Genomic DNA, 20,920 nt, shown 5'->3' with positions numbered 1-20,920 from the left:
GTGATATTGCTTATTTGACGAAGATTTTGTTTAGGAACGAAACTTAATCTTTTTTGGATTGCCTTAGGCAGAAACTGGCAAGTCAGCCGAGTTGCTTTAAGCATAACTTAATCTAGTAAAGAGTGATACAAAGCAAATATGGCCTTTCATCATATTAACGTGCGTACAAAAATAGATGACACCTTTCCGGTGCTGCTCTATTAAATAGCATAAGCAAAACATAAATGTAGGTGACAACACGGAAATGCATTTGTTGCAGTGCCTGAAAAAACGTCAGGCTGACGGAGGAAAAAGACTAAGCTAGTTGTAGTTTTCCCACATGCGCTGTAAAGGGTTCACCAGCCTGCATGCTTTAGCTTGGTTTGTTGGTGTCGTTCAATGCCTTGCGTATGAAAATCTGCATGGACCGCATGTAATACTAGGTAATGCGTTCAAACTGAGAAATGCTTTGATAGGCTTTTTATCCTAACGAGCATACCCTCGTCTCTATTCCTGGCACCAGAATGAAACTAATTTTTACTAAAATAAAGCAACAACGACCACAGTGTGCTGTTTTCGCAATTTGAGAGAAATCAATTATCCAATCATTCTTTGCTAAACGAACTCCCACCGAGATTAATAATTTTCTCTTATTACCGAAATCGACAGTTTAAGTTATTTCTAGCTTTCATGCGGAAAATCTGCCGAAGATTTGCAGAAAGCAAACTGGAAGATTCTCAATAGAATTTAGATCTAAGGAGCTCACAAATTAACCAACATGGCCCAAAGCGTTATTACTAATAGATTTAGGGTTTCGAAAAAGAAAATCGACTGCCGCTTTAGACGGGAGAATGACAGTCGCCAATTAAATCCAATTAAGCTTTAACAATTCGCCCCTTCAAGTTTTTGGGCTGTTCTGGGCTTATGCATTTTGGAAAGACAAGCCCGAAATTATATCCTTCTGATATTCTTTATATGTGGCGTGTTTCGTGACATTTGATTAATTTACATATACCAATATCGAGCGACGCGTGGTTACAATTAAAAAGTTATAAAAAAAAAATATTGAAAATGATAAAGTTTTAAGACCCCAATTGAAGGTGTAGTGGCATTATTGAAACGTTTGACAAGACTTTACATGACAACGTCGACTGGCTTACTACCGCCTTTGTCAAAGAAGCGTTCGCAGAATCGCCAAGAAAACATTCGAAATGACCCTTTAAGCAACTTAGGGCCCAAATCGAAACTGCAATCTCAGTAAATGGTGGTTATAATAAATAAACATGACCGTCAAGGATGACATATTTGTTTGACTTAATAGTCTTAAGGATCAAAGTCTCAACTCAGGCGCGCCATCATGTAAATGATTCCGGAATTACAGTACTGCCATTAAAGGTTGCATCGTACGCTTGGCTTCCTGCGTTATACGTTAGTATATATTTTAGTAGTATATATTATACAGCAAATTTTACGACAACAATTAGACCTATCCTAATCTATACAAAATATAGATTAAATAACCCTCCCTATGGACCAATTGGGGCCTTAATTGTAGTAACATAAGCTTGTCCTATGATAGAAAATCGATATTCTCTTATTTCTGAGATTCCGGAATTAGAGGGTCCGCCTACATTGTTTCTGGTGTAACAACTGATATCCAAAAGCCGAATAAAGAAGATTAAGCATTTTTATATACCTAGCACAGCATTATACACCTCGATGTATATGGTTGTAAAACTCATTTTTCGCATGACAGTTCATCTCTACGGTTCTGTGCTACTACCACTGTTTCTTCTGTTTAAATTTATATTAGAGTATAACAGCCAGTGCCAATATGGAAATGACTTCTCGCTGCATGTGTAATAAAAAAAATTGCAATAAAAATCTATAAAATTTGTTGTTTTCGTCTAAATATAGAGTTATCCTTTTTGCCTTTCAGCACATTAATAAAATTGCTTATCGAACATGTTCCCATATGTTTCATATTTCCTCAGTACTATAAAACTACTAAAGCAGGGCGTTCCATAAAATTGTGCTCATCGTTACATTAACAAGAGCTCACTCATTTATGAATATACGTACGCTTATTTAAAATATCAGTAAATGCTTAAGAATGCATTTGAAAACAGATACTTCAAGCATCCGAAGCTTAAACTTGTTTAGTCTACACTATCAAGGGTTCGGCTTAAGTACTTTACAGCTCTGGGTTTTCTCTTTGACTCGGTGTCAATATCAATTAAGCTCAATTAGCGTCGAATGTATCGAGCTTGCCATATGGGGGTGCCATAACACATTGCCATGTGTTATGGACTCCCCATACACGGAACGAGTCGTTACTTACCTACCCACGTTGGACTCGCGGACTTCGTTATTTCCAAGAATCCGGTTATTAGCTCTTCAGTTGCTAGGACAAGCCCAGGCTTTTTATTTCTGCCAAAGCTGTTCCACTAATACACTAGAATTCGACTTATTTGTTAAATTCGAGATCATGTTTTTTTGTCGATAATTATGAAAATATACTTTGCTATATAAATTCAGGTTCGCTGTTCCGTTGTAGTAGTGTGACAAAAAATTCGTCACCTTGGAAATTTCTTTTTACTAAAGAAACCTGTCGTATACCTTTAACGCCACCTTCCCGATTCAAAACTAAGAGTATAAACCTACAAACCTATTCACCTACAAACACAGGCCAATCATCATAGGATTCTCCTAAAATATTGCAGTATTAATTATCCTTGCTTAGTTGAGCAACTCACATAGATGCTATTTACTTTTATTATAAATGTATTTGAATCTTTCCCAAACCGAAATTATTTTAAATAATGCGTGATCGTATTTGAACCTCATCGATTCAAAGAGTGTTTCCATTTACCCCAAGACCTAATTGTACAGCACACCCGATGAATCACAGCGTGTCGAAAATAGATAAGTAACATCAATAAACGTTGGTAAAAGCTGGCCGATTAATCGCTAATTTATTAATGCAGGCCTGCTTTAGAGAGGTGTTGCCGCGTATATGGAGCAGTTGTTGTATTCAGTAGTTCACCCATCTTGAAATAGCAGTACCTCTGGTCGTATTTCATATCAAACCAAAAATTAATAGCAATACTTTGATGTGACTGTTGAACCTGGTGAAACCATAACGAAGGTAGGTATAAAACGTCACCTAGAAATACATAAAAATTCAGAAACTCAATTAGTCAAGTCAGTAGTGCTCGGTAATATAAAAATACCATATATCTATAGCACTATATAACTGCCATATAACTATAGTAGTATAATATATACAAACCACTACGAAAGCCTACTCCTAAATATTTGAGGCTAATGAAATGCAAGCATTAACTTTGCAAAGCTTGGATAAATTTACTTAACCTATGTGGTTCAAGCAGAGCATCAGTAATAGATGAAAAATCTTCTAGTCCTTTTCTAGCTTTTCTGCTTATATTGCACACCAAGGAGCGATAAGGGTTAACGACAGGTTTTCAAGACAAACTGGCAGATAAGAAAAACCAGGGACTTTTCACGCATTTTTTTACAAATAATGGGATAACTTAAATATTTAAAATGGTTTCTTTAATATTGTTTCTGTCGTTTGCACTTAATGTTTTCAACGCCTAAAAGTTGCACTGTTGTGTGATTATTGCCATACGAGTCATTCCCTTTTTACTGTAGGATCAGGGTATTGTTAAACTACCGTAAAATAGGTAATTTTTAATAATCCTTAGGGAGCCAGGTATATGAATATTTTGTTTTATATTACTCTATCGTTGTCTTATAGTTTTTAGGCCATTTTTCTTCTACTTCAATTTTACATTTCATTAACTTTATATAATATAGCTCTGCTGTAAACAACCTGTTATAATATTCATATTGTCGCCTTCGCCAAACAGTTCAATTTGGTTTGAATTACAAAGCAAATAACCTCACCCATCTTCAGTACTGTTTTGAGGCATTGGACACCAGGCCATTCGCCAGGGCGGCCGTCCACCCAAAGGGTTTCGCCTTGTGTTTCCTCTAACGTCCATTGGCTTTTTTGAGATGTTTCATTGCTGCCGGAGCAGCTATAAGATGTCCCGGATGAAAGGATACCATCATTGTTATTGTGACGTCGGTGCATGAAGTTTTTGCATAGTCGATGCGGTATTCGCAGTATCGAGTGAGGCGGACATAGAGTAAACGTCTTGTAGCCTCTAAAATATATCGAATATTAAATATGGCGCGAAAGTTAATAAAGGAAATGTGATTCAGTGTGTGAACTATAAAAAGGCTATAGTAGTTTACGTGGTCAACATACATAAACATAATCAAATCAATTAATATGTACTATAAAATATAGTTGTTAGTATAATTACCAGTCGCTGTTACGAAAATTATATCTAAATAGGCTTTAAAGAAAAAAAGCTAATGTAGTCTGCATCTTACCTGACAACCGCATAAAGGTTCTCATAATGGTCCTTGTGCATCGAGGTAATGGCTCGATGGTCGCCCATCCAGAAATTACTGGCGTCAGGATTTGCTCCGAAAACTTGTGAGCCCCAATCCCGCAAATCGGGCGTGATGTCACTCCACAAAGAGCTGAATTCATCTTCTAGATTCGAATTCTGCTTTTGGATATACAAAACTTCATCCGAGCGAGGCTGTCATGTGCATAAGAAAAACAAACTATGATGAGCCTTATGTAACCTATTAGGGATGTAGTTGCGGTATACGTGGCAAAAGCATTAAAGCACTCCTCACATGTTTGTGTTTTTAAAACTCAATCTAATACGTTCACGGAAATTGTATGCCCAGTGGTTACATTAATACTCGTCCGAATGAATCATGCTTTAGCTCGCCATTTGTCAATACAAAACGTTAATGATAACGATAGGTTTACGATACAGGAAATACATAGGAAACGATAGTGATAAGGATACAGATAGGTTTAAACGTAACACTCATTTCTCGCTTATAATCACACCTTTTCCATGGCTTCTATAAAGTTTGCGAAAGACATTTGGGTCTCATATGGAAGACAGAACTTCCCGCCTCGGATAGCGTCCGTCCAGCCGTCAGGTGTAATAGCAACAGTGATTAGCATATCTAGAGTTTTTAGGTACTCATTGGTCCATCGACGAAGAGCTGGCCATGAGGCACAAGCACCCTGGTAACAAAACAAATGCATTGCTTTTCAAAGTGTGCTATAAAAGTTGAAATAAACAGATTTATAAGAATAATTAGTGTCCAACAGCTAAAGGGGTAGGTGGACAATGGGATGAAAAAGGAAAAAAACAATTTCTCTTTAGCATTAGACTAAACCACTCGTACTTCTATTATGACGGGCCGATTGGGACTAACAAAACTTCTGTAGAACTGTAAAGGGTCGGGCAGTCCTTTTATTCGAGCCACTTCAGAATCAACGCAGAGGTCTGTGAAAAGAGCACCAACACATTCCAGGTCGTCTGGAGACATTCCTGTCTCTTTTACTTGTAGTCAGCACTGTCACGTAGTAGTCTTTGAAGATCGTAAGTGTATCTCTTTTTCCAAATAATTATTTGACTTCCAACTGAAAGTATAACATAGTAGTCACGTTAGCACAATACTAAATACAAAAATCTATGAAAAAAATATGAACAGCTTTGTGACGAAAAATTTCAGACGCACCAAACAACTTTGTCAAAGTCCCAAAATGTAAACATGTGAAATCAATTTAACGAAATTAAATCATTCTCAAGATTAGCGGCAAAAGATTTCAGAACTGCATAAAATCGTTCGTCACCTTTTTAAACCTATCCGTTGCAGTTCTTTGACTTAAAATTCCTATGGCAATTGCATCATAGGTGACTGGACCGTTTATATATGCAATGTCTAACTTCAGGAAGCCTTTCCTGTCTGCTAACCAGGATTAAATTTTCTGCATGAACACAGTTGTAACAAACTGTGAAATACAATCGGCCATTTTCATTGTTAAAGGTTTGCTGTTAAGCTGTCCAGATATTTTACCCATGCTCACCGGTTAAATTGCATACGTACGCTTCGAAATGCTACTCCAGTTGTTAAATGTTCATCACATCAACGTTGTCAGATAATACTTTCTCTACGCGCAAAGAGGGACAGCTGCAACTAGGTGTTAAGATCTCGTCTCAAATAGAACAAAAATTAGCAATTACTTTCTGCTAACATGAATCTTCTTTCGATCACTAATTACCATGTGCTGCATGGAATTCGCGTAAACAAGTTCTTATAGCTGCTGCAGGCGCCTCAGAATTTTAGAAATTGGGTTCTTTTAGAAATAGTTGGTCATTTGACAATAAAAATGTCCAGTTTGAAAACGGGTTCGGGTGCATCTGAATATTTCTGCATATTTACCTTTAAAATTGTTTTGTATATGTACTTAGGTTAGGCTCGTCTCTACATATACTTCACATAGACTAGCATTGCTCTATTGATATCTAAATAAAATGTTTATATTATTGTATATGTCGCGTGAGACATTACATAACCGTCCAAAGTATCATATATTATTAGATACGAGCATATGCGTCTATAAAATACAGTAGAACTACAATTTATTATAGAATCACTGTTTTCCATTTGCAAACAAAGAAAAACCTTGCGGCATTTCTTGCTCACTACTTTAATGCGAAATAATGATATTGCAGCGGCTAGTCTGGTCACTATACAACAGGTTTCACCTATATAACTAGTCACTTTAGCCTTGAAAAAGCGCGCCAAGTGAACCAGAATCTGGAAGTCAGTGCTCCCACCTCTCCTAAGACAAACATTAACAATAAAGAACCATTACAAAAATCGATTGGTTTTATACTAGCGCATAGGCAATCTGTTTGGGCAAAGGCGGTACAGGTTTTTCTGGAAACAAGGGAGACAGTTTTAACGATATTGAGCATTCTGTCCAATGGCCTAACAAACACTCCAGTAGATAGCGAATTCAAGCGTAATGAATGTTGCATGTATATATATATATATACATGCAATATTCTATACCAAGCACACAGACTGCTTTTCTCTCAACAAGCCGGTAATCATACTGCTAGTAAGCTTCAATTAAACATCGTCGAAACGTCCTTCAATAGGTAACAAACGCCTGTGGCAATCGAAAGCAACCAACGCTCATTATATGACTACTTGTATCAAACAGAGACAAGTCAAGGTCAATATTTCTATCATGCCAAGCCATACGGATTAAATTTGCCCTCTAGGCATTTTAAATTGAAATTAACGATTTTTCTGAGTTTTTTTTACGCTGGAGTGCTTATTTTACCAGAGATATGATAACAGACCCTTAGTAACTATTTAACATTGTTAACATTGTAAGTTTTACTGTTCTTTTAATTGACGTGCCTAATGGCAATAAAAAACAAGCAACATTTTATACCATAGTCTAGGCTGCATAAGGAAAATATTGCGAACCATCTCTTTCCACCTTGTTTCTCTAGCCCACAGGCTACCAGACATGTTCCACGGAGCGCATCCTAGTCAAAATACCACACGTTATCAAAACTTTTACTAACCTTTGATTTTAAATAAAAAAAAAATTAATGCCTTTTTGATGACCCAAAATGTGGCTCCTTGCTAGAAACGATTCTTTATTATACTTGCTAGTGCATTCTCTAGAAGATCTGAATTCGCTAACAATTCCAAATTCTTTAAAGACACCTTATCGCTAATTTAGAGAGCTAAGGGCTCAACTTATTTGCTATAGTTGAACTTGCACCTATTCGTTGCTCTTGAGAACCGCAAGTATCTATCAAATTTATATCTATTAACAAGAATTATACCAGCAATGAAGTCAAAAATGAACCTATCGATTCGTTTGAAATAGTACAATCACAGTTTACTTTAACCAAATACAATTCTATATTTTCCGTTAACCACGATAACATAAATATATGCTTCATTATAACCATTATTATTATTAGCAATAGGTTTGCCAGTGTTGACTCAGTAGCTGCATCTTCTTTAGCCTCTCTTAATAAACATATACACCTATCTCCGTATCCTTACCACAATCTCCTTTAAACACGTTATTATTCGTTGTTGAGTAACGAATTATGCTCAGATATTTCTACTATTCCATTAAAGCATAGGGTATATCGGAATGGCCTCTTTGTGATTTGCATGCCAGGAGTCTATTTCTTTCGCCCATGTAATAGTTCTTATAAAAAACATTTTTGCAACATAGCTTGCTCAGCTCTCCTATTCTATTTATCATTGTCAAAACGTATACAATCTATTCGTCACCAATCAGATCCTTTTTGGTTGTTGTGTCATATTTAACTAGACCTGCTCAAACCGGTCAGATTATCAACGACCAACCCTTTGAAGTTTACAGAAGATTTACAATAATGCGTATGAAGACGTATGTTTTGTAGTTGTATGGGCTTCGCGTGAACTATGTGGCTATCTGTGTGCATGTGTGGTTTGTATAGAATAGTTCACATTCGGCCCGACGGTAAGTCACACTCAGTCGCGTAGTGTGTACCTAGTCGTCCACAGGCGATGAGTTTGTCTAATGCTGGCTGAAACAAATCGTTTGAAAAACTACTAAAAACAATAGTAATAGTGGCTACTGTAGTCTTAACATGTCGACTTCTCGGAGATTGTTGTTCGTCACTGAGCGAAGACATATTTAGCCTATTACCAAACATCCATGGTGGCTGTGCAGAGTATCCTTGCGTTAGCCACATTTGTTGGTATGCTTATTCTCTCATTCATGTGGGTATCTATTTTTGCTCAGAGGATATTTAGGACTTCGGCTCGAGTAAGCTCGTTCATCTCTTGCTGTCCAAGAATGTGTGCGAGATTCTCTAGTTGTCGTAACTTTTCCAAAATGACAGGTGTTGGTAGGTTGACGAGTTCTGCAAGCATCATACTGCCCTCACGATCCATGCGGCGCTTTTGGCGCGGATCAGGGATAGGGTAATTGACTAGGCGGGCCCGGTCCATCAGCTTTGCAGGAGACGCCTCCAATGCTTCCTCTGTAATCGTGACAACGACGGTGTAAGAGCGACTTCTTTGACAATTATTTCTTTATGCACTATGTATAGAAAAAATCGCTTAGAGTTCCTATCACGAACAGCGATACTTGGAATACCTGCTCAGCTACTTCTACACTCCATCGACAACTATTCGTCCTCTTCGCTTTGGTAACATATCAAAAGAGTTTGTTCCCACTCTATTGTACTGCTAGTCGATTTTACCGATACCAAAACAGTGCCATATCGAAAAACAATACCGTTTGCCGTCCTAATAGTTTCCTTCCAACTACGTTGTGCCACTTCTTCCCTCCTTTCCAAACACCTTTTTCCGCGCAGCTAATAGCAACCACAAAAGTAATGAGCTGATGACGGGAAAGTGCATTCGGCTCTAAAAGCTTAAAGCAATAAATGATGAAGCGAGAATGATACACAGAAAATGTCCACCAAAAAATCTACGTCGTCAGTTTTCGAAATAAGGTGTCGCGTGTTGGAGATTGTAAAAAAGCTGTCAAATGCAGTCTATGTTGTTGCCTACAGAGGTATCATATTTTTAATGTTTGTAGTCTAATACCTTACAGCGTGTGAATCAAGTTTTGTATATATTCAACGATTAACCAAAATACAATGCAGGCTGTATCGCGTTTATCAAGAAAGAACGAGCGTGACCAAAGTGTAAAATGATAGTATAAGTCCAAGTATACTCGTGCAAATCAACAATAATAAAGGCTGTAAATATAACTTCATGCGCGATTAAACGCAAAGGTACAAGCTGAAAAGGAAGTCGTGTTCATTTCTTAAAAAAAATGTTTCTTTGCTAAAAACTACTATCCCCGCTCGGCTTTCTCTGTCGCCTAATTCTAATAGACTCTAGACGAGTATGACTTATGACAATTTATTTACAATTTAATTAGCAATAAAACTGATATAACTTTGACCGCTGTAACAAGGTACCTTTTTACTTTCGATGTATTAAATTCATTCATATGTTTCAGTTACAGTAAACTCTAGGCAAGCTTTTCTACCGTGCAGTGAGCGACACTGTCATACTAAACCGTTTCCGTAGAAACGGTCAATGAGCCCAATCCTCTAATTTAAGTCCATGGTAAAACGACATTCTGCCCCAGCCTTTGACAATTGTACTAAATATGGGCAACTACACATGTTTACTATGTTTTTACCGCTCGTATTTCCTCAACATAGCTCAGACACTTTTACATATTATTACCAAGGGAAATATTTCAGAACCTTGAAATATATGGTTTTGCATGACTGAACTTACCCGTAATTAACCAATACTGTGACGTCAGCAGTTTTTTTGGCGCTTTATCGTACAAATCCACACTTTGTTTTGACTTATATAAACATGCAATACAAACTAAGACATTGCGAGCCATAATGGCTCTGCGTTCTGATTGGTTCAACTAAGTTGTATCTTTTAGCTAAATAAGCGATTCCCCATTGGTCATTTTGAGCGAGCTCGAAATTTTCTAATAGGTGGTAACATGAACATTACCAAGGTGAGTTCTGGTACAAAAAAATAACATTTCGGCAATGATTCTTTGGCATTTAAAAAAAAATTCAAAATTTATAATCATTGCAATTAGAAACCGTACGTATGCATGTACTCTTAAAATCAACCGCATTAAAAAATCTAAACCAGTGTGGATTGACCTTGAAAACAAAATGGTTAAGCACTTGTTACCCTACTATGCGTTGTCTTACGTAGATTTTGACATTTTCACAGGAACAACTAAATAATGAAGGGTACAGCGGTCATCTTCAGCATCGTATATTTAAGTATTTCATACAGTTAATAAGTTATACAGTTTGTTACTACGATTGTACACTTTTTAAAAGTTATTCTCCGCATAGACTACGATGCCGAAAGAGTATTTCACAGTGCTTCACCTACCTTCACACTCGAGATTTAGATCATCCATGGGCTCAGCGGTAATCTCTTTCAACGTTTCCTGATGGCATGCTTCTTCTTCCTGAACGCCGTCAGCAGTTCCAATATGGACACCGGGTTCGGCCTCCTCGACGTGTACCAATTCTGTTCCATCTTCGCCTGGCTGAATGTCCTGTACTTGGTACTCTCCGTCATGCGTTACAAATACAATTTGTTGTTCCATTATTGTTACTCTTTTTCGTCGCGTGCACAGAACGCTGCGAACCAGGTTAAATTAAGAACTTTACCAAAAGTTCCCATACAAGAGACGCACTTTCTAACGGTCAATCGGCTATCGCGAACAAACCAGGCCGGTCACTCACGCGCCGCTAGTAGAGCGATTCGGGGAGCTCCGTAGAAAAGGAGAAAGATGTTCAACGTTCTACAGCGAATTCGAATTTAAAACACACACATACATGGACTCATCACACAACCTGCGATGATGGAAAAGCCTGCGATTCGACCAGAGAGGAGCTCTCACCTCCTCGCCGAAGCCAATTCACGAGCACACCGCTATTGTGATATAGCATGGTGGTACTATTGTGATACGTTGTGGTTCGTTGTCGTTGGTGTTTGTTTTATGATGAGTATGCGTGGATTGTATATGAGTAAACTATGTATATTTCTCGTATACCGTACAAGTACAATGACGAAATCGTCAAAAAGGCTCTCAGTATCATTTGTCAGCCTATTGAGGTCGTGATCGTAACTATACGTCACATTAGGGACACACATAACAAAATATAGGTAACTAAGTTAACTACTGATCAATATACCCATAACCATCATTTTATAGTGAAGAAGCAAAATATAAACTAATATCTAACAGCTTAAAATATAAAGTGTAGGACCAACAGAGAAACTGTCACAAGTGTTAACAGTGCAGACTATATATATACATTATGTTTTTATGTGAGATCTATATTTTCTGCACGTTTCCGTCATTAGTAAAAATCATTTGAAACATTAATTAAAAGAAAATTATTATTTTCTTGTGGATATTACCCACCAAAACGCGTGTTTGGTGACGAGTAGATTGCGTCAAACTAACTTTGATTTCTATTATACCGAGTTCTGATATAACCACGATGAAATTTACAGCAAATTCCCAACATGTTATTCGATTCTTGCATATTTATAACTATACATTGAATGTCCCGATATAATACATCAGTTCGAAAATTCTTTAAAAAATTAATACTGTAAAAAAGTATGCGTCTAGTATTTAGCTACTATATTAAGTAAACATTTTTTGTTACGACAATAAAGTAGAAGATATGTCGCATTATGAACACGTACAACACAGATATATTAACCACAAATTTTACACTTGTTTCTGGCGGACCGGTTGAATGTATTACAGCCTTTTAAATCAGGAAAAAACCAATTTGCTTGAGATTCCCTCAAATCGGCTACAGGCAGTTAAAGGCACATTACAATATTGGGTTTCTAGTTTAACGAAAGGCACCACTCACGTACTGTTACTTTCCACACATAATCACCTCTCAAGCAATTGACTGACCCTTTGTTAAAAGGGTATCGTGGCACGTGCTTGATACTATTGTGGCACCCTTTTCCGAACGTAAACAGACACTTGCCGTTCGCTCCCATTTGTGTGGGTATCACGAGGGCCTGCTGAAGAGAACTGTGGAGTCAAGCAGCAGGTGTTATTACAAATTCTAGCGGTCTGCGTTCATGCACTTCCCGGCACTCATTGATTTGTCTTGCATCGGCTAATACTAACTTTAAGGACAGTTAGTGTTACCACACCAATGCATCCAGAAAAGACAGTGCGAAGTTGTTATCCGTGTGTCAAGTGAATCAACTACTGTGATATAAAAGTTCGAAGTGGTACGAAGTAACAATTCTTACAACAAAAAAACAATGATTTCTGGAAGTGATGAGGCTAGCGATCAATGATGTAACTTGTAATGGTTGAAACTACTGTCTAGGTAAACAAGAATACTCATTAATTAACAGCAACAAGATGTTCTCACACTCGACGCAGCGAAAGTACTGGATGTTCTGCAGTGAACGGGAGCTAGCGAATTTAAGAGAGGCATCTAACACAAATTACATTCAAAACACAATTGCCAGAGATGGTAAGTTTTTCGGCAGTGGAAGAATGTAAGCAGATAAATATCTTATTATCAGATGCTTGGTTTCTTGTGATATTTTTGAGACGCGTACAGCAAAAAAAAAAGTAGTTCTGAATATCTTGAAACACAAAGTGTAGTGCTGAATTGTTGTCTAAGTCAAATAATGTAAGTATAGGGAGATAGGGGATGTAAGATAGGGGAGATGCAGTTCTTTAAAAAAGTTCTATCTCTTTTTGCGTAGGTCGACCATCAACAGAAGATATTTACGATACTTACCTTCTCCCTTCAGAGGAGCGAATGCTGTACCGACACTACGAATTCCTCCTTCGGGAATTTTGCAAAAAATTCCAACCGCCTGTACCCAAGTATATCATTCTTTCATTTATTAACTAGTACTTTTTGTATGGAAAATAATCTTCAGTGTATTATAAATCGTGTTATAACATGAGTCTATAACTATATAATATGACAAAGAAAGTGATTTTTTTTTACAGAGCCGTCATGGGCACCTCGTTAGCTTATTTCAAACGCTTTTATCTGCGTAATTCGGTCATGGATCTTCATCCTAAGCACATGATCGTTACATGTGTATACCTAGCTTGCAAAGTTGAAGAATTCAACGTATCAATCACGCAATTTGTCAATAATGTCAAAGGTACAAAAGTAAATGTGATTTTTACACGTACATAAAACATGTTGTATTTGTTAAGAAGGAGACGATAAGAAATCTTGACACCGTATAGAATTTATAATTTGTGGTAACTGTTGGATTTACTTTTAGCTTCGAATAAAATAATTGAACTAGATTACATTTTGTTGATGGAATCATTCAATTTGACACTGGACACTTTTTTTTATTGTTTCGCTCCTATTTGTTTTAGGTGATAGGGAAAAAGCGCAAGATGTAATTCTTTCAAACGAGTTGCTTTTGATGCAGCATCTTCGCTACCATCTTACTGTGCACAATCCTTATCGACCAGTAGAAGGACTTCTGATTGACATTAAAACTAGGATGCAGCATATTATTCAGGTAAGTGAAACCGCATTTGCTGCGGTATATATCGCTTCCTTAATAAACATTCAATTCCATATACATCTTATCGATTATAACACTATCTGAAGATAAGCAACCACGCTTCATCAACTCGTCAGCGAAGTTTTTGAACACTGTTATCGTCACGCACCGATTAACTATTATTAAATAATAATCCTCGGTACCTATTTGTATCAGGAAATAGTCATATTTTGACTATTTGTCTGCTTTGGACTAATTACAGGATGCAGAGAATCTACGTCCACTTATGGATGATTTTCTGGATCGCAGTCTTCTGACAGATGCTAGCCTCCTGTTCGCTCCGAGTCAGATTGCATTGGCCGGCGTCGTGTATGCTGTCAACAAGGCACAATTCGATTGCAACGAATATCTCAATGTAAAATTGCCAGTATTTTTATTTGATTCTATATTTTTAAAATGCTGTATCTAATTGATATCCTTAAGTTACGTGCCTGACAAGCTTTTTTGCAAAGTATAACTAATCATCTGTCAAACTTCACGACTGTTGAAGATCTTATTCCAGGATGCACCTCCTGAAAAGCTGGCTCATGCACGAAGGATTTGCAAGGAAATGCATCAGATGATAAAGGCGATAGACATGCCTGCGAAAGAACAAGTAAAACGTAAATAGACTTTACATGTATTTTTTTGATACTGTTCTCGTTACCAGGCTTATGGATGTCCCGAACTATGCTAATTTTGTTATACGTGGTAACGCAAAAGTTCTATTTCTGACTTTATGTCATACTATGGTCTTAATGAAATATGGTATATGTGTACTATTACAGTATACATTATGTTTATTGGCGTATAAATTATACTGCACAGATTTCAGAAGAAGATTCTTTGAATCGTTGTTTAAAGTTTTTCAACTTTAGCAATTTCTAGTCCTTCATAAGTTCGTACATTTTTTGGTACATTTGTTGCCTTAAATAGTTGAAGCTATTGAAATATTTTGTTAGATATTACTAAACACAATTGTAGCTTTACTTAATTATTATTACTTATTATCATAGAAATTGAGAAAAAGCTGGAGAAGTGTCGAAATCAAGAAAATAATCCTGATTCGACGGCCTACAAACGAAAAATGGAGGCTGAGGAGGAACGCTCGAACAAACAAGGACGGTTCGAGGATATGGACGAGTAACAGGTTTTATATAGGTTCATTATAATTCGTGTGTACATATATTCAAATTTTCAGTTGGATAGGATATAATAATGCTGAACAAAGCGTTATACGGAAATAAATAACGAGCAGAATTTTCAGTTAAGCTTTACAAATGCGTTTTTTTTAACCTAAATTTTTACCGTTTTTAAATGTCTTAATAGTGGTGTACTAATGCCTTAATACTAGTGGCCTTAGTACCGGGCAAGAAACATCATTTGAGGCATAACAAGAACAATAAATTGTTGAAAGGAAACGTGCAGAATTAACTCTAGCCAAATGAGTACAGATTATAAACTGAGTTTCCATTTGAGAGAAATGGCGCAACGTTTATGTACAACAATGGTGATAATTCTAGGACAATTAATACAGAAAATAGTAGAAGGAGCACGGATGGTTCGTTTAGAGAGAAAACGAATAATCAGAACGGTCGAAATGTAAAACTTAGATCATATATTTAAAATGGATCGTACATACTTAAACAAGTTCAAGTTATCTGTTTGAGTTGTGGCTTGTTGATCAAAGTGGTGCTACATGTTTCACCAATTGAAATTTAAAAACCAACTAAACAATATAACAAAAAAGAAGAGCTATACAAATACCTGCAGTCCATGCGGACTATTACTTTTTTGAAAAAACAAAAGAAATAGTAGCACAATTACGGAAATATATAGCTTTATCATATATATAATGTAATGATTTAGTTTATTCAAATGTTTTATCACAATAATGTATGTATAGAGATATTTATCAAGAGCAAGCTCAGTTGAAAACGAATTCGATGAAACATCCAAGGTGAGTGAGAGTGTTGCAAATGAAGTGCGTAAACTGACATTTTCATAAACGTAATCCGTAACCTGACAAAAACCAATGTTGATTGATTGTCATAAAATGAGGTATAAGTAATCAATTTTTCCATTACCTATTAGTATTACTTCGTTTTGCTGGTTATAGGTGCATTTAGCTATACATGACTTAATCGCGTATTGATGAGATTACTTAACTTCTTCGCGTAGATAGCACAGCCTTTTGACTACAATAAATTAAGCATGCTAAATTTTTTTCTTGCCAGTACAACACCTGTATTAATTCAAATGAATGGTTTTATAATTAGTTGAATAAAGTTTTGATTTCGACAATTACTGTGTCGTATAGTTACAAACTTTAAGATAATATCTACTTCTTTAGATCTATTGCCATCTACATCAGAAATAAGTTAGATGTGCACTAACTGTACAAAATAGCACGTTACCACTACATCATCACGACAAAAATAGGTGCCAAATAAAAAAGTAATAATGTGATTAGTTGTTATTGTAGAACACGCCGCAAAAAATGTGTTGTGAGTTCTATTCTAAAACGCGACTTCTGCTAAGCAAATGGTTTGACCGCTACGAAAATGACTTCCTTGACAATAAAAAAGCTTGCAATAATTATTAGTTCACAGAAAAATGGTCTTTATCCTTACGAGTCTTGATATGTTCTCCTTTGGGATAGGATTGCCAAACCTTGCAACATATACATATTATTATTACAGTCCATTTATGGAGTTTTGCTTACTTAAAGCACATGTACTACATAATATGATCACAAGTTCTACGACTTCTAAATTGCAGAATAGTATTACAACTAATGCACGGAACAGAATTTATCAAACATCAATCATTTCAAAGCAAAATTCTTGGTCAGCAGCTTTCTTAAGATTTTCTTTAAAAGCCCCCATGTGAGTTCGAGATTCGCCGCTTATATTCTGCGCTCTCTCCCTACGAAAGTGTTTTGTTGGGTTTGTGTGTCCTGAATAGTGCGGTTCTGGTGTTTTTTTGCAAGATAGCCATGGCTCCTATCATGGTAAGCTTTTTTCAAAAACTTTGCACAAGAACCTCATATTTTCATTACTTACTTGTAAGTAGGATCTTTTAAGTGTTTTCTCAGATCTTGTTACCATTACCACATAATCAATTGTTGAAATAGTGTGGCCACCGATAGAGGTGACCTACTTTACGTTCGAGTTCTGCGACACGAATTCAGATAACTCTAATAATAACTAAACGAAGCACCGATCCGGAGTAGGCCAATCATTCATTGCAACTGAATTCAAAACTAAAATAAAAAACTGGCAAGTTAATGACCATTAACGACGATTCAAATATATTCTCGCAAAATCGATACATATTATAATCTCTTAAGACATTTAATCATTTACCTACAATATGTGGAAATTTCAAGTAAATACTCTTATAGAAATTGAAATCAGGTCTAAGAGTACTATTGATTACCTATAGGCTAATTATTACTTACCTCATTGCTGTAATATATTCAGTCTATTTAATCAGCTATCTTCAACTACATAACAGAAAGTAAGCTCTAAAGGACAAATGTTTTTTATAGCATAGGAGTTCGAACGTTAAGGGCTTTTTATAACGCTTGAGTTCGTGACGACTGAGCCCAAAAATTGGTTAAGCGGACCCTTCTGGGTTGTTACATCCTCTACATATAATAAAAAGTAACTTTATAAATTATTTCTCATTTAGTTAGATAATGTATTCGATACTGGGTCTTTTACTTAACGCGTGTAATGGGTGCGACATTTTTAAATGTAAAAGGAATCATTATCATGTCAGTAATCCATAGAATAGACGAGGTGCCTTCAATATTGTGATGAACATTTTTTAAGATGCTCAAGACTCAGTGTGCAGAAGCAACGAAGGTCAAGGCTTCAGAAGCGGAGAAGAAATGCAAGCCTTGCTGCGTTGGAAAAAAGATGTTCAAACCCCAGGAGGTATGCTATTTATTTGTAATTCTAATAGATCAGGAAAGCTTTTCCAGATCTGACATGCTAATATATAATCATAACATACGAACATGTAATCAGAATTCATAGTAGTTTATAATAACATTTTTTTCGAAGCCAACTTAGCTCTTTATTTTTATTTTAACTGAATTACTCTTTGTAATATGTATAGTATATTCATCAGTCTTCTAAACCGATCTTCTGTCAATAATCTAGACGGATTCATTTATTAAGTCTATATATGTGTGCTGCTTGTTCCTTTTTATCCACATCTGGGATGAACCAGCTGCCGCTGTACGGTTGTCCGGAGTGTCCCTCAAAATTTGATGTCATTGAAGCAACTCCGTGCCAGCTAGAGGCTGCTGTTAAAGGAGTTCGGCTTGCGGTTACGCCCACACTTATGGCTATTAAGGTAAAGATAACACCAGAAGGAAAAATACATAGTTTCTGTAAAAAATAATTTTGCTGGTTTTTCTGTTTTAGTCGAAGTACGTAAAATCATTGCATAACATCTAATTCTAAACATGGGTTTTGCTTGAACATGATCGGAATGACTACCAAGGTGAGATGTTCGGTATATAAATCATAGCCAATTCTAAGTCTTAAAGTTTTTGAACGTTGCCTTCATTTTGTAGCAGGTAATAGATATTAAAATTAATTTAGTATATATATATACATGAATACATTAAACCATTCATGTGAATCGTACCAAAAAACATTTTTTTCCACCAACGACTTTCAACTTCATTCTACCCTTTTCTACAACTTTTTATAGTTTACTAAACATAGCCCTCTATTTACATACGCGTTCATTCGATTTAAACTGGAATCTTTGTTATTTAATTATCAAAATATCATTATTTTGGAAACTATAAGTAACATATAATACGGTTTTTTTGTTATACATCGTCGTATGTCCTCTTGGTGACTACAGCAAATGAGTGATCGTGGAGTTGAGATTGTCGACACTGCTGTAGCTCATACGAAATCCTCCTGGAAGTATGTGTCCAGCGAAGGCAACACGACTGTTCGAGGTAATGATGACCTATTAAGACTTTTTACATCACAGTTGTCTAAAAGTTTACTAGGTCCAGCCACCGATATATTATTCAAGTTTGCCATAGGGTCTAGCAGCTGTAAATATGGGGATGATTTACCAAAATGTTCCAAGCAAAATATAGCTACATATGCCCAATAGATCCAATATTTCTATACCTCATAGAATCTATTCTCGTATCCGTTGCACGCTAGGTAAACTGCAATCGTATGCTCTTGCTAGCTGTTCTGTTCACACGTTGAAAAATAGGTATCCCCTTTGTTTTATATAAAAAAGTCGTGCGGTTATTTATACTTTACGCTTCGTAATATAGTAATTATTATAATCACTATTCTATGCATTTCTTTGTTTCATTGCTATAAAGGAATCGCGATTCTTAGCGGTGGTCTGGTAGGCATGATCGTTGCTCGTCGTGGGTTTTTCCGGAAGTTGATTTTCGGTTCCATTGGAGCTACTGCTGTGGCCGCGAACGTTTATCCTGAAGAGTACAAGAAGTACAAAACAGAGACGAAAACTGTCGTATGCGCAACCGTCAAAACTGCTACTGGTGAGTGGAAACTGATTGTGCTGTTGACATATATATTATCCTCGTTGTGGTCCTTCCGTAGGTAGTGGTAAAAGCTTTGTGTTAAGATATTCGCATGTATAACACGTCAGTACTAAATTTTAAATGTATTTATATGAATTTCGTGATTACAAAAAGTACGAGAAGAGTAATCTACAACGAACGCTCCCTAACATATCAATCACATTGGTTTACCTAACAGATTTGTTTCATCTGCAAATCGTGTCGCTGCAACAGAAGATAGTAGCAACAACTTTTATTTATTATTTACGATCTGTATTTTAGGCTACGAGCTGGATGCTGCTTTGAACAAGATTCAGTTTCCCAAACTGTCGGAGTACATGCCTTCAGATTTGTCATTCTCGTCATTGTTTGGCAATTCTGCAGAAAAGGTTCGTTTTTTTTAAAAGGCTATTTTTAGGAGCAAGCATTTTTTATTCGTTGACTAACAGAAGTTTCTCTTTTCTTTCAGAAGGAGTAATTGAAGATTACTTACATTTTATATTACCATACAACGTAAGGTTTTTTTAAGTAATTTAAAAATGTTGAAGACCGAATAAAGCTTCATAAGTCAAACTAACGGAGTTTTATTTGGAATATTTTGCCCACTTTTGTTCATACCATCTGTCCTGATTTCATTGAACTTCACGTTGGAACAAAACAATAAAACACATAGATGTAGACAAAACAGGTGCCTCTAAACGTTTCTAAAAAGAAGAGACGAAAATTCTAGGACTGGTGTTATATAGGAAGATGCACCATCATATAACGGCGATCCAGAACAAGCATTTAGATAGTAATATATCAATCAAAGTAATACATAAATAAAAAAGATATAATTACATGTACGACTTATCCTTTTGAAAAGAACTCATCAAGATAAAGGCAGTCAGCATCTCCAATATCTCATCCTTAAAGACTAATCAAATGCGGCGACTCAAATAATAATAAAAATATTTTATATTAGCTACTATAAGGTTTAAATTAATTCAGTTTTAACGGAATATGAATTACATGCAGATGAGAAATACGATACACGTTCCAATGGTGCGTAATTCAAAGCCTCTGAACTCTGCAATTTCAAGTGAAATCTACAGTAATGTCAGTTATAAATAAGCAATGACCTAACTCAGAGAGGACTTAATGAACCAAACAAACTATGTATATATATACATGGAAAGCACAACATAAATGTGCTTTTGAAAGTCGTGTCAATATTTATAAAGTTTTCACAAAATACATGCAGTGATTATTGCAAGCTGTAGATAGAATAAAAAAATA

General features: G+C 36.1%; 4 protein-coding genes across 8 annotated transcripts; 2 read left to right on the top strand and 2 right to left on the bottom strand.

Annotated features, from left to right (window-relative positions):
• Positions 1-2,718: 2,718 nt before the first annotated feature.
• Positions 2,719-12,426, bottom strand: LOC111267926 (bifunctional peptidase and (3S)-lysyl hydroxylase JMJD7). Of its 4 annotated transcripts, none has more exons than XM_022846525.1 (6): positions 12,384-12,426; positions 5,290-5,527; positions 4,943-5,125; positions 4,405-4,619; positions 3,910-4,172; positions 2,719-3,145 (listed from the first exon to the last, which is right to left on the bottom strand). In XM_022846525.1, exons 2-6 carry the CDS (start codon positions 5,431-5,433, stop codon positions 2,958-2,960), a joined length of 993 nt encoding a protein of 330 aa, XP_022702260.1. In that variant the 5' UTR covers positions 5,434-5,527; positions 12,384-12,426; the 3' UTR covers positions 2,719-2,957. The 4 variants fall into 4 exon arrangements, with proteins under 4 accessions (XP_022702260.1, XP_022702258.1, XP_022702259.1 ...); XM_022846523.2 differs by having other exon boundaries at positions 12,208-12,421; XM_022846524.2 differs by having other exon boundaries at positions 12,237-12,421.
• Positions 7,816-12,178, bottom strand: LOC111267928 (uncharacterized). The gene is made up of 2 exons (XM_022846528.2): positions 10,873-12,178; positions 7,816-8,960 (listed from the first exon to the last, which is right to left on the bottom strand). Exons 1-2 carry the CDS (start codon positions 11,090-11,092, stop codon positions 8,716-8,718), a joined length of 465 nt encoding a protein of 154 aa, XP_022702263.1. The 5' UTR covers positions 11,093-12,178; the 3' UTR covers positions 7,816-8,715.
• A 115-nt stretch (positions 12,427-12,541) lies between the features above and the next one.
• Positions 12,542-15,342, top strand: CycH (cyclin H). Its single transcript, XM_022846527.2, has 7 exons — positions 12,542-13,010; positions 13,249-13,372; positions 13,502-13,662; positions 13,889-14,037; positions 14,285-14,437; positions 14,573-14,684; positions 15,078-15,342. Exons 1-7 carry the CDS (start codon positions 12,896-12,898, stop codon positions 15,206-15,208), a joined length of 945 nt encoding a protein of 314 aa, XP_022702262.1. The 5' UTR covers positions 12,542-12,895; the 3' UTR covers positions 15,209-15,342.
• A 1,629-nt stretch (positions 15,343-16,971) lies between these two features.
• Positions 16,972-20,215, top strand: Mic26-27 (MICOS complex subunit 26/27). Of its 2 annotated transcripts, none has more exons than XM_022846519.2 (7): positions 16,972-17,074; positions 17,901-18,005; positions 18,304-18,429; positions 18,952-19,051; positions 19,439-19,621; positions 19,925-20,031; positions 20,112-20,215. In XM_022846519.2, exons 1-7 carry the CDS (start codon positions 17,060-17,062, stop codon positions 20,118-20,120), a joined length of 645 nt encoding a protein of 214 aa, XP_022702254.1. In that variant the 5' UTR covers positions 16,972-17,059; the 3' UTR covers positions 20,121-20,215. The 2 variants fall into 2 exon arrangements, with proteins under 2 accessions (XP_022702254.1, XP_022702253.1); XM_022846518.2 differs by having other exon boundaries at positions 17,045-17,128.
• Positions 20,216-20,920: the final 705 nt, after the last annotated feature.

The sequence above is a fragment of the Varroa jacobsoni genome, unplaced genomic scaffold, assembly GCF_002532875.2.
Source record: "Varroa jacobsoni isolate VJ856 unplaced genomic scaffold, vjacob_1.0 scaffold_1242, whole genome shotgun sequence".
In the NCBI taxonomy this organism is placed as follows: Eukaryota; Metazoa; Arthropoda; class Arachnida; order Mesostigmata; family Varroidae; genus Varroa; species Varroa jacobsoni.
Note: the sequence above shows the minus strand (reverse complement) of the source record. Positions and strands in the feature narration are given on the sequence as shown.

Bases quoted from the DNA above. Each gene is read 5' to 3' on its own strand.
- Mic26-27 (XM_022846518.2), top strand. From the start codon at position 17,060: ATGGCTCCTATCATGGTAAGCTTTTTTCAAAAACTTTGCACAAGAACC. The intron at 19,052-19,438 runs GTAATGATGACC...ATTGCTATAAAG, and splicing joins AGGCAACACGACTGTTCGAG to GAATCGCGATTCTTAGCGGT. The intron at 19,622-19,924 runs GTGAGTGGAAAC...TCTGTATTTTAG, and splicing joins AACCGTCAAAACTGCTACTG to GCTACGAGCTGGATGCTGCT.
- LOC111267926 (XM_022846525.1), bottom strand. From the start codon at position 5,433: ATGTCTCCAGACGACCTGGAATGTGTTGGTGCTCTTTTCACAGACCTC. The intron at 5,126-5,289 runs GTACGAGTGGTT...TTTTGTTACCAG, and splicing joins ATCGGCCCGTCATAATAGAA to GGTGCTTGTGCCTCATGGCC. The intron at 4,620-4,942 runs GTGTGATTATAA...TGCACATGACAG, and splicing joins TTATAGAAGCCATGGAAAAG to CCTCGCTCGGATGAAGTTTT.
- CycH (XM_022846527.2), top strand. From the start codon at position 12,896: ATGTTCTCACACTCGACGCAGCGAAAGTACTGGATGTTCTGCAGTGAA. The intron at 14,038-14,284 runs GTAAGTGAAACC...GACTAATTACAG, and splicing joins GGATGCAGCATATTATTCAG to GATGCAGAGAATCTACGTCC. The intron at 14,438-14,572 runs GTAAAATTGCCA...CGACTGTTGAAG, and splicing joins ATTGCAACGAATATCTCAAT to ATCTTATTCCAGGATGCACC.
- LOC111267928 (XM_022846528.2), bottom strand. From the start codon at position 11,092: ATGGAACAACAAATTGTATTTGTAACGCATGACGGAGAGTACCAAGTA. The intron at 8,961-10,872 runs GTAGGTGAAGCA...TCACGATTACAG, and splicing joins TCTAAATCTCGAGTGTGAAG to AGGAAGCATTGGAGGCGTCT.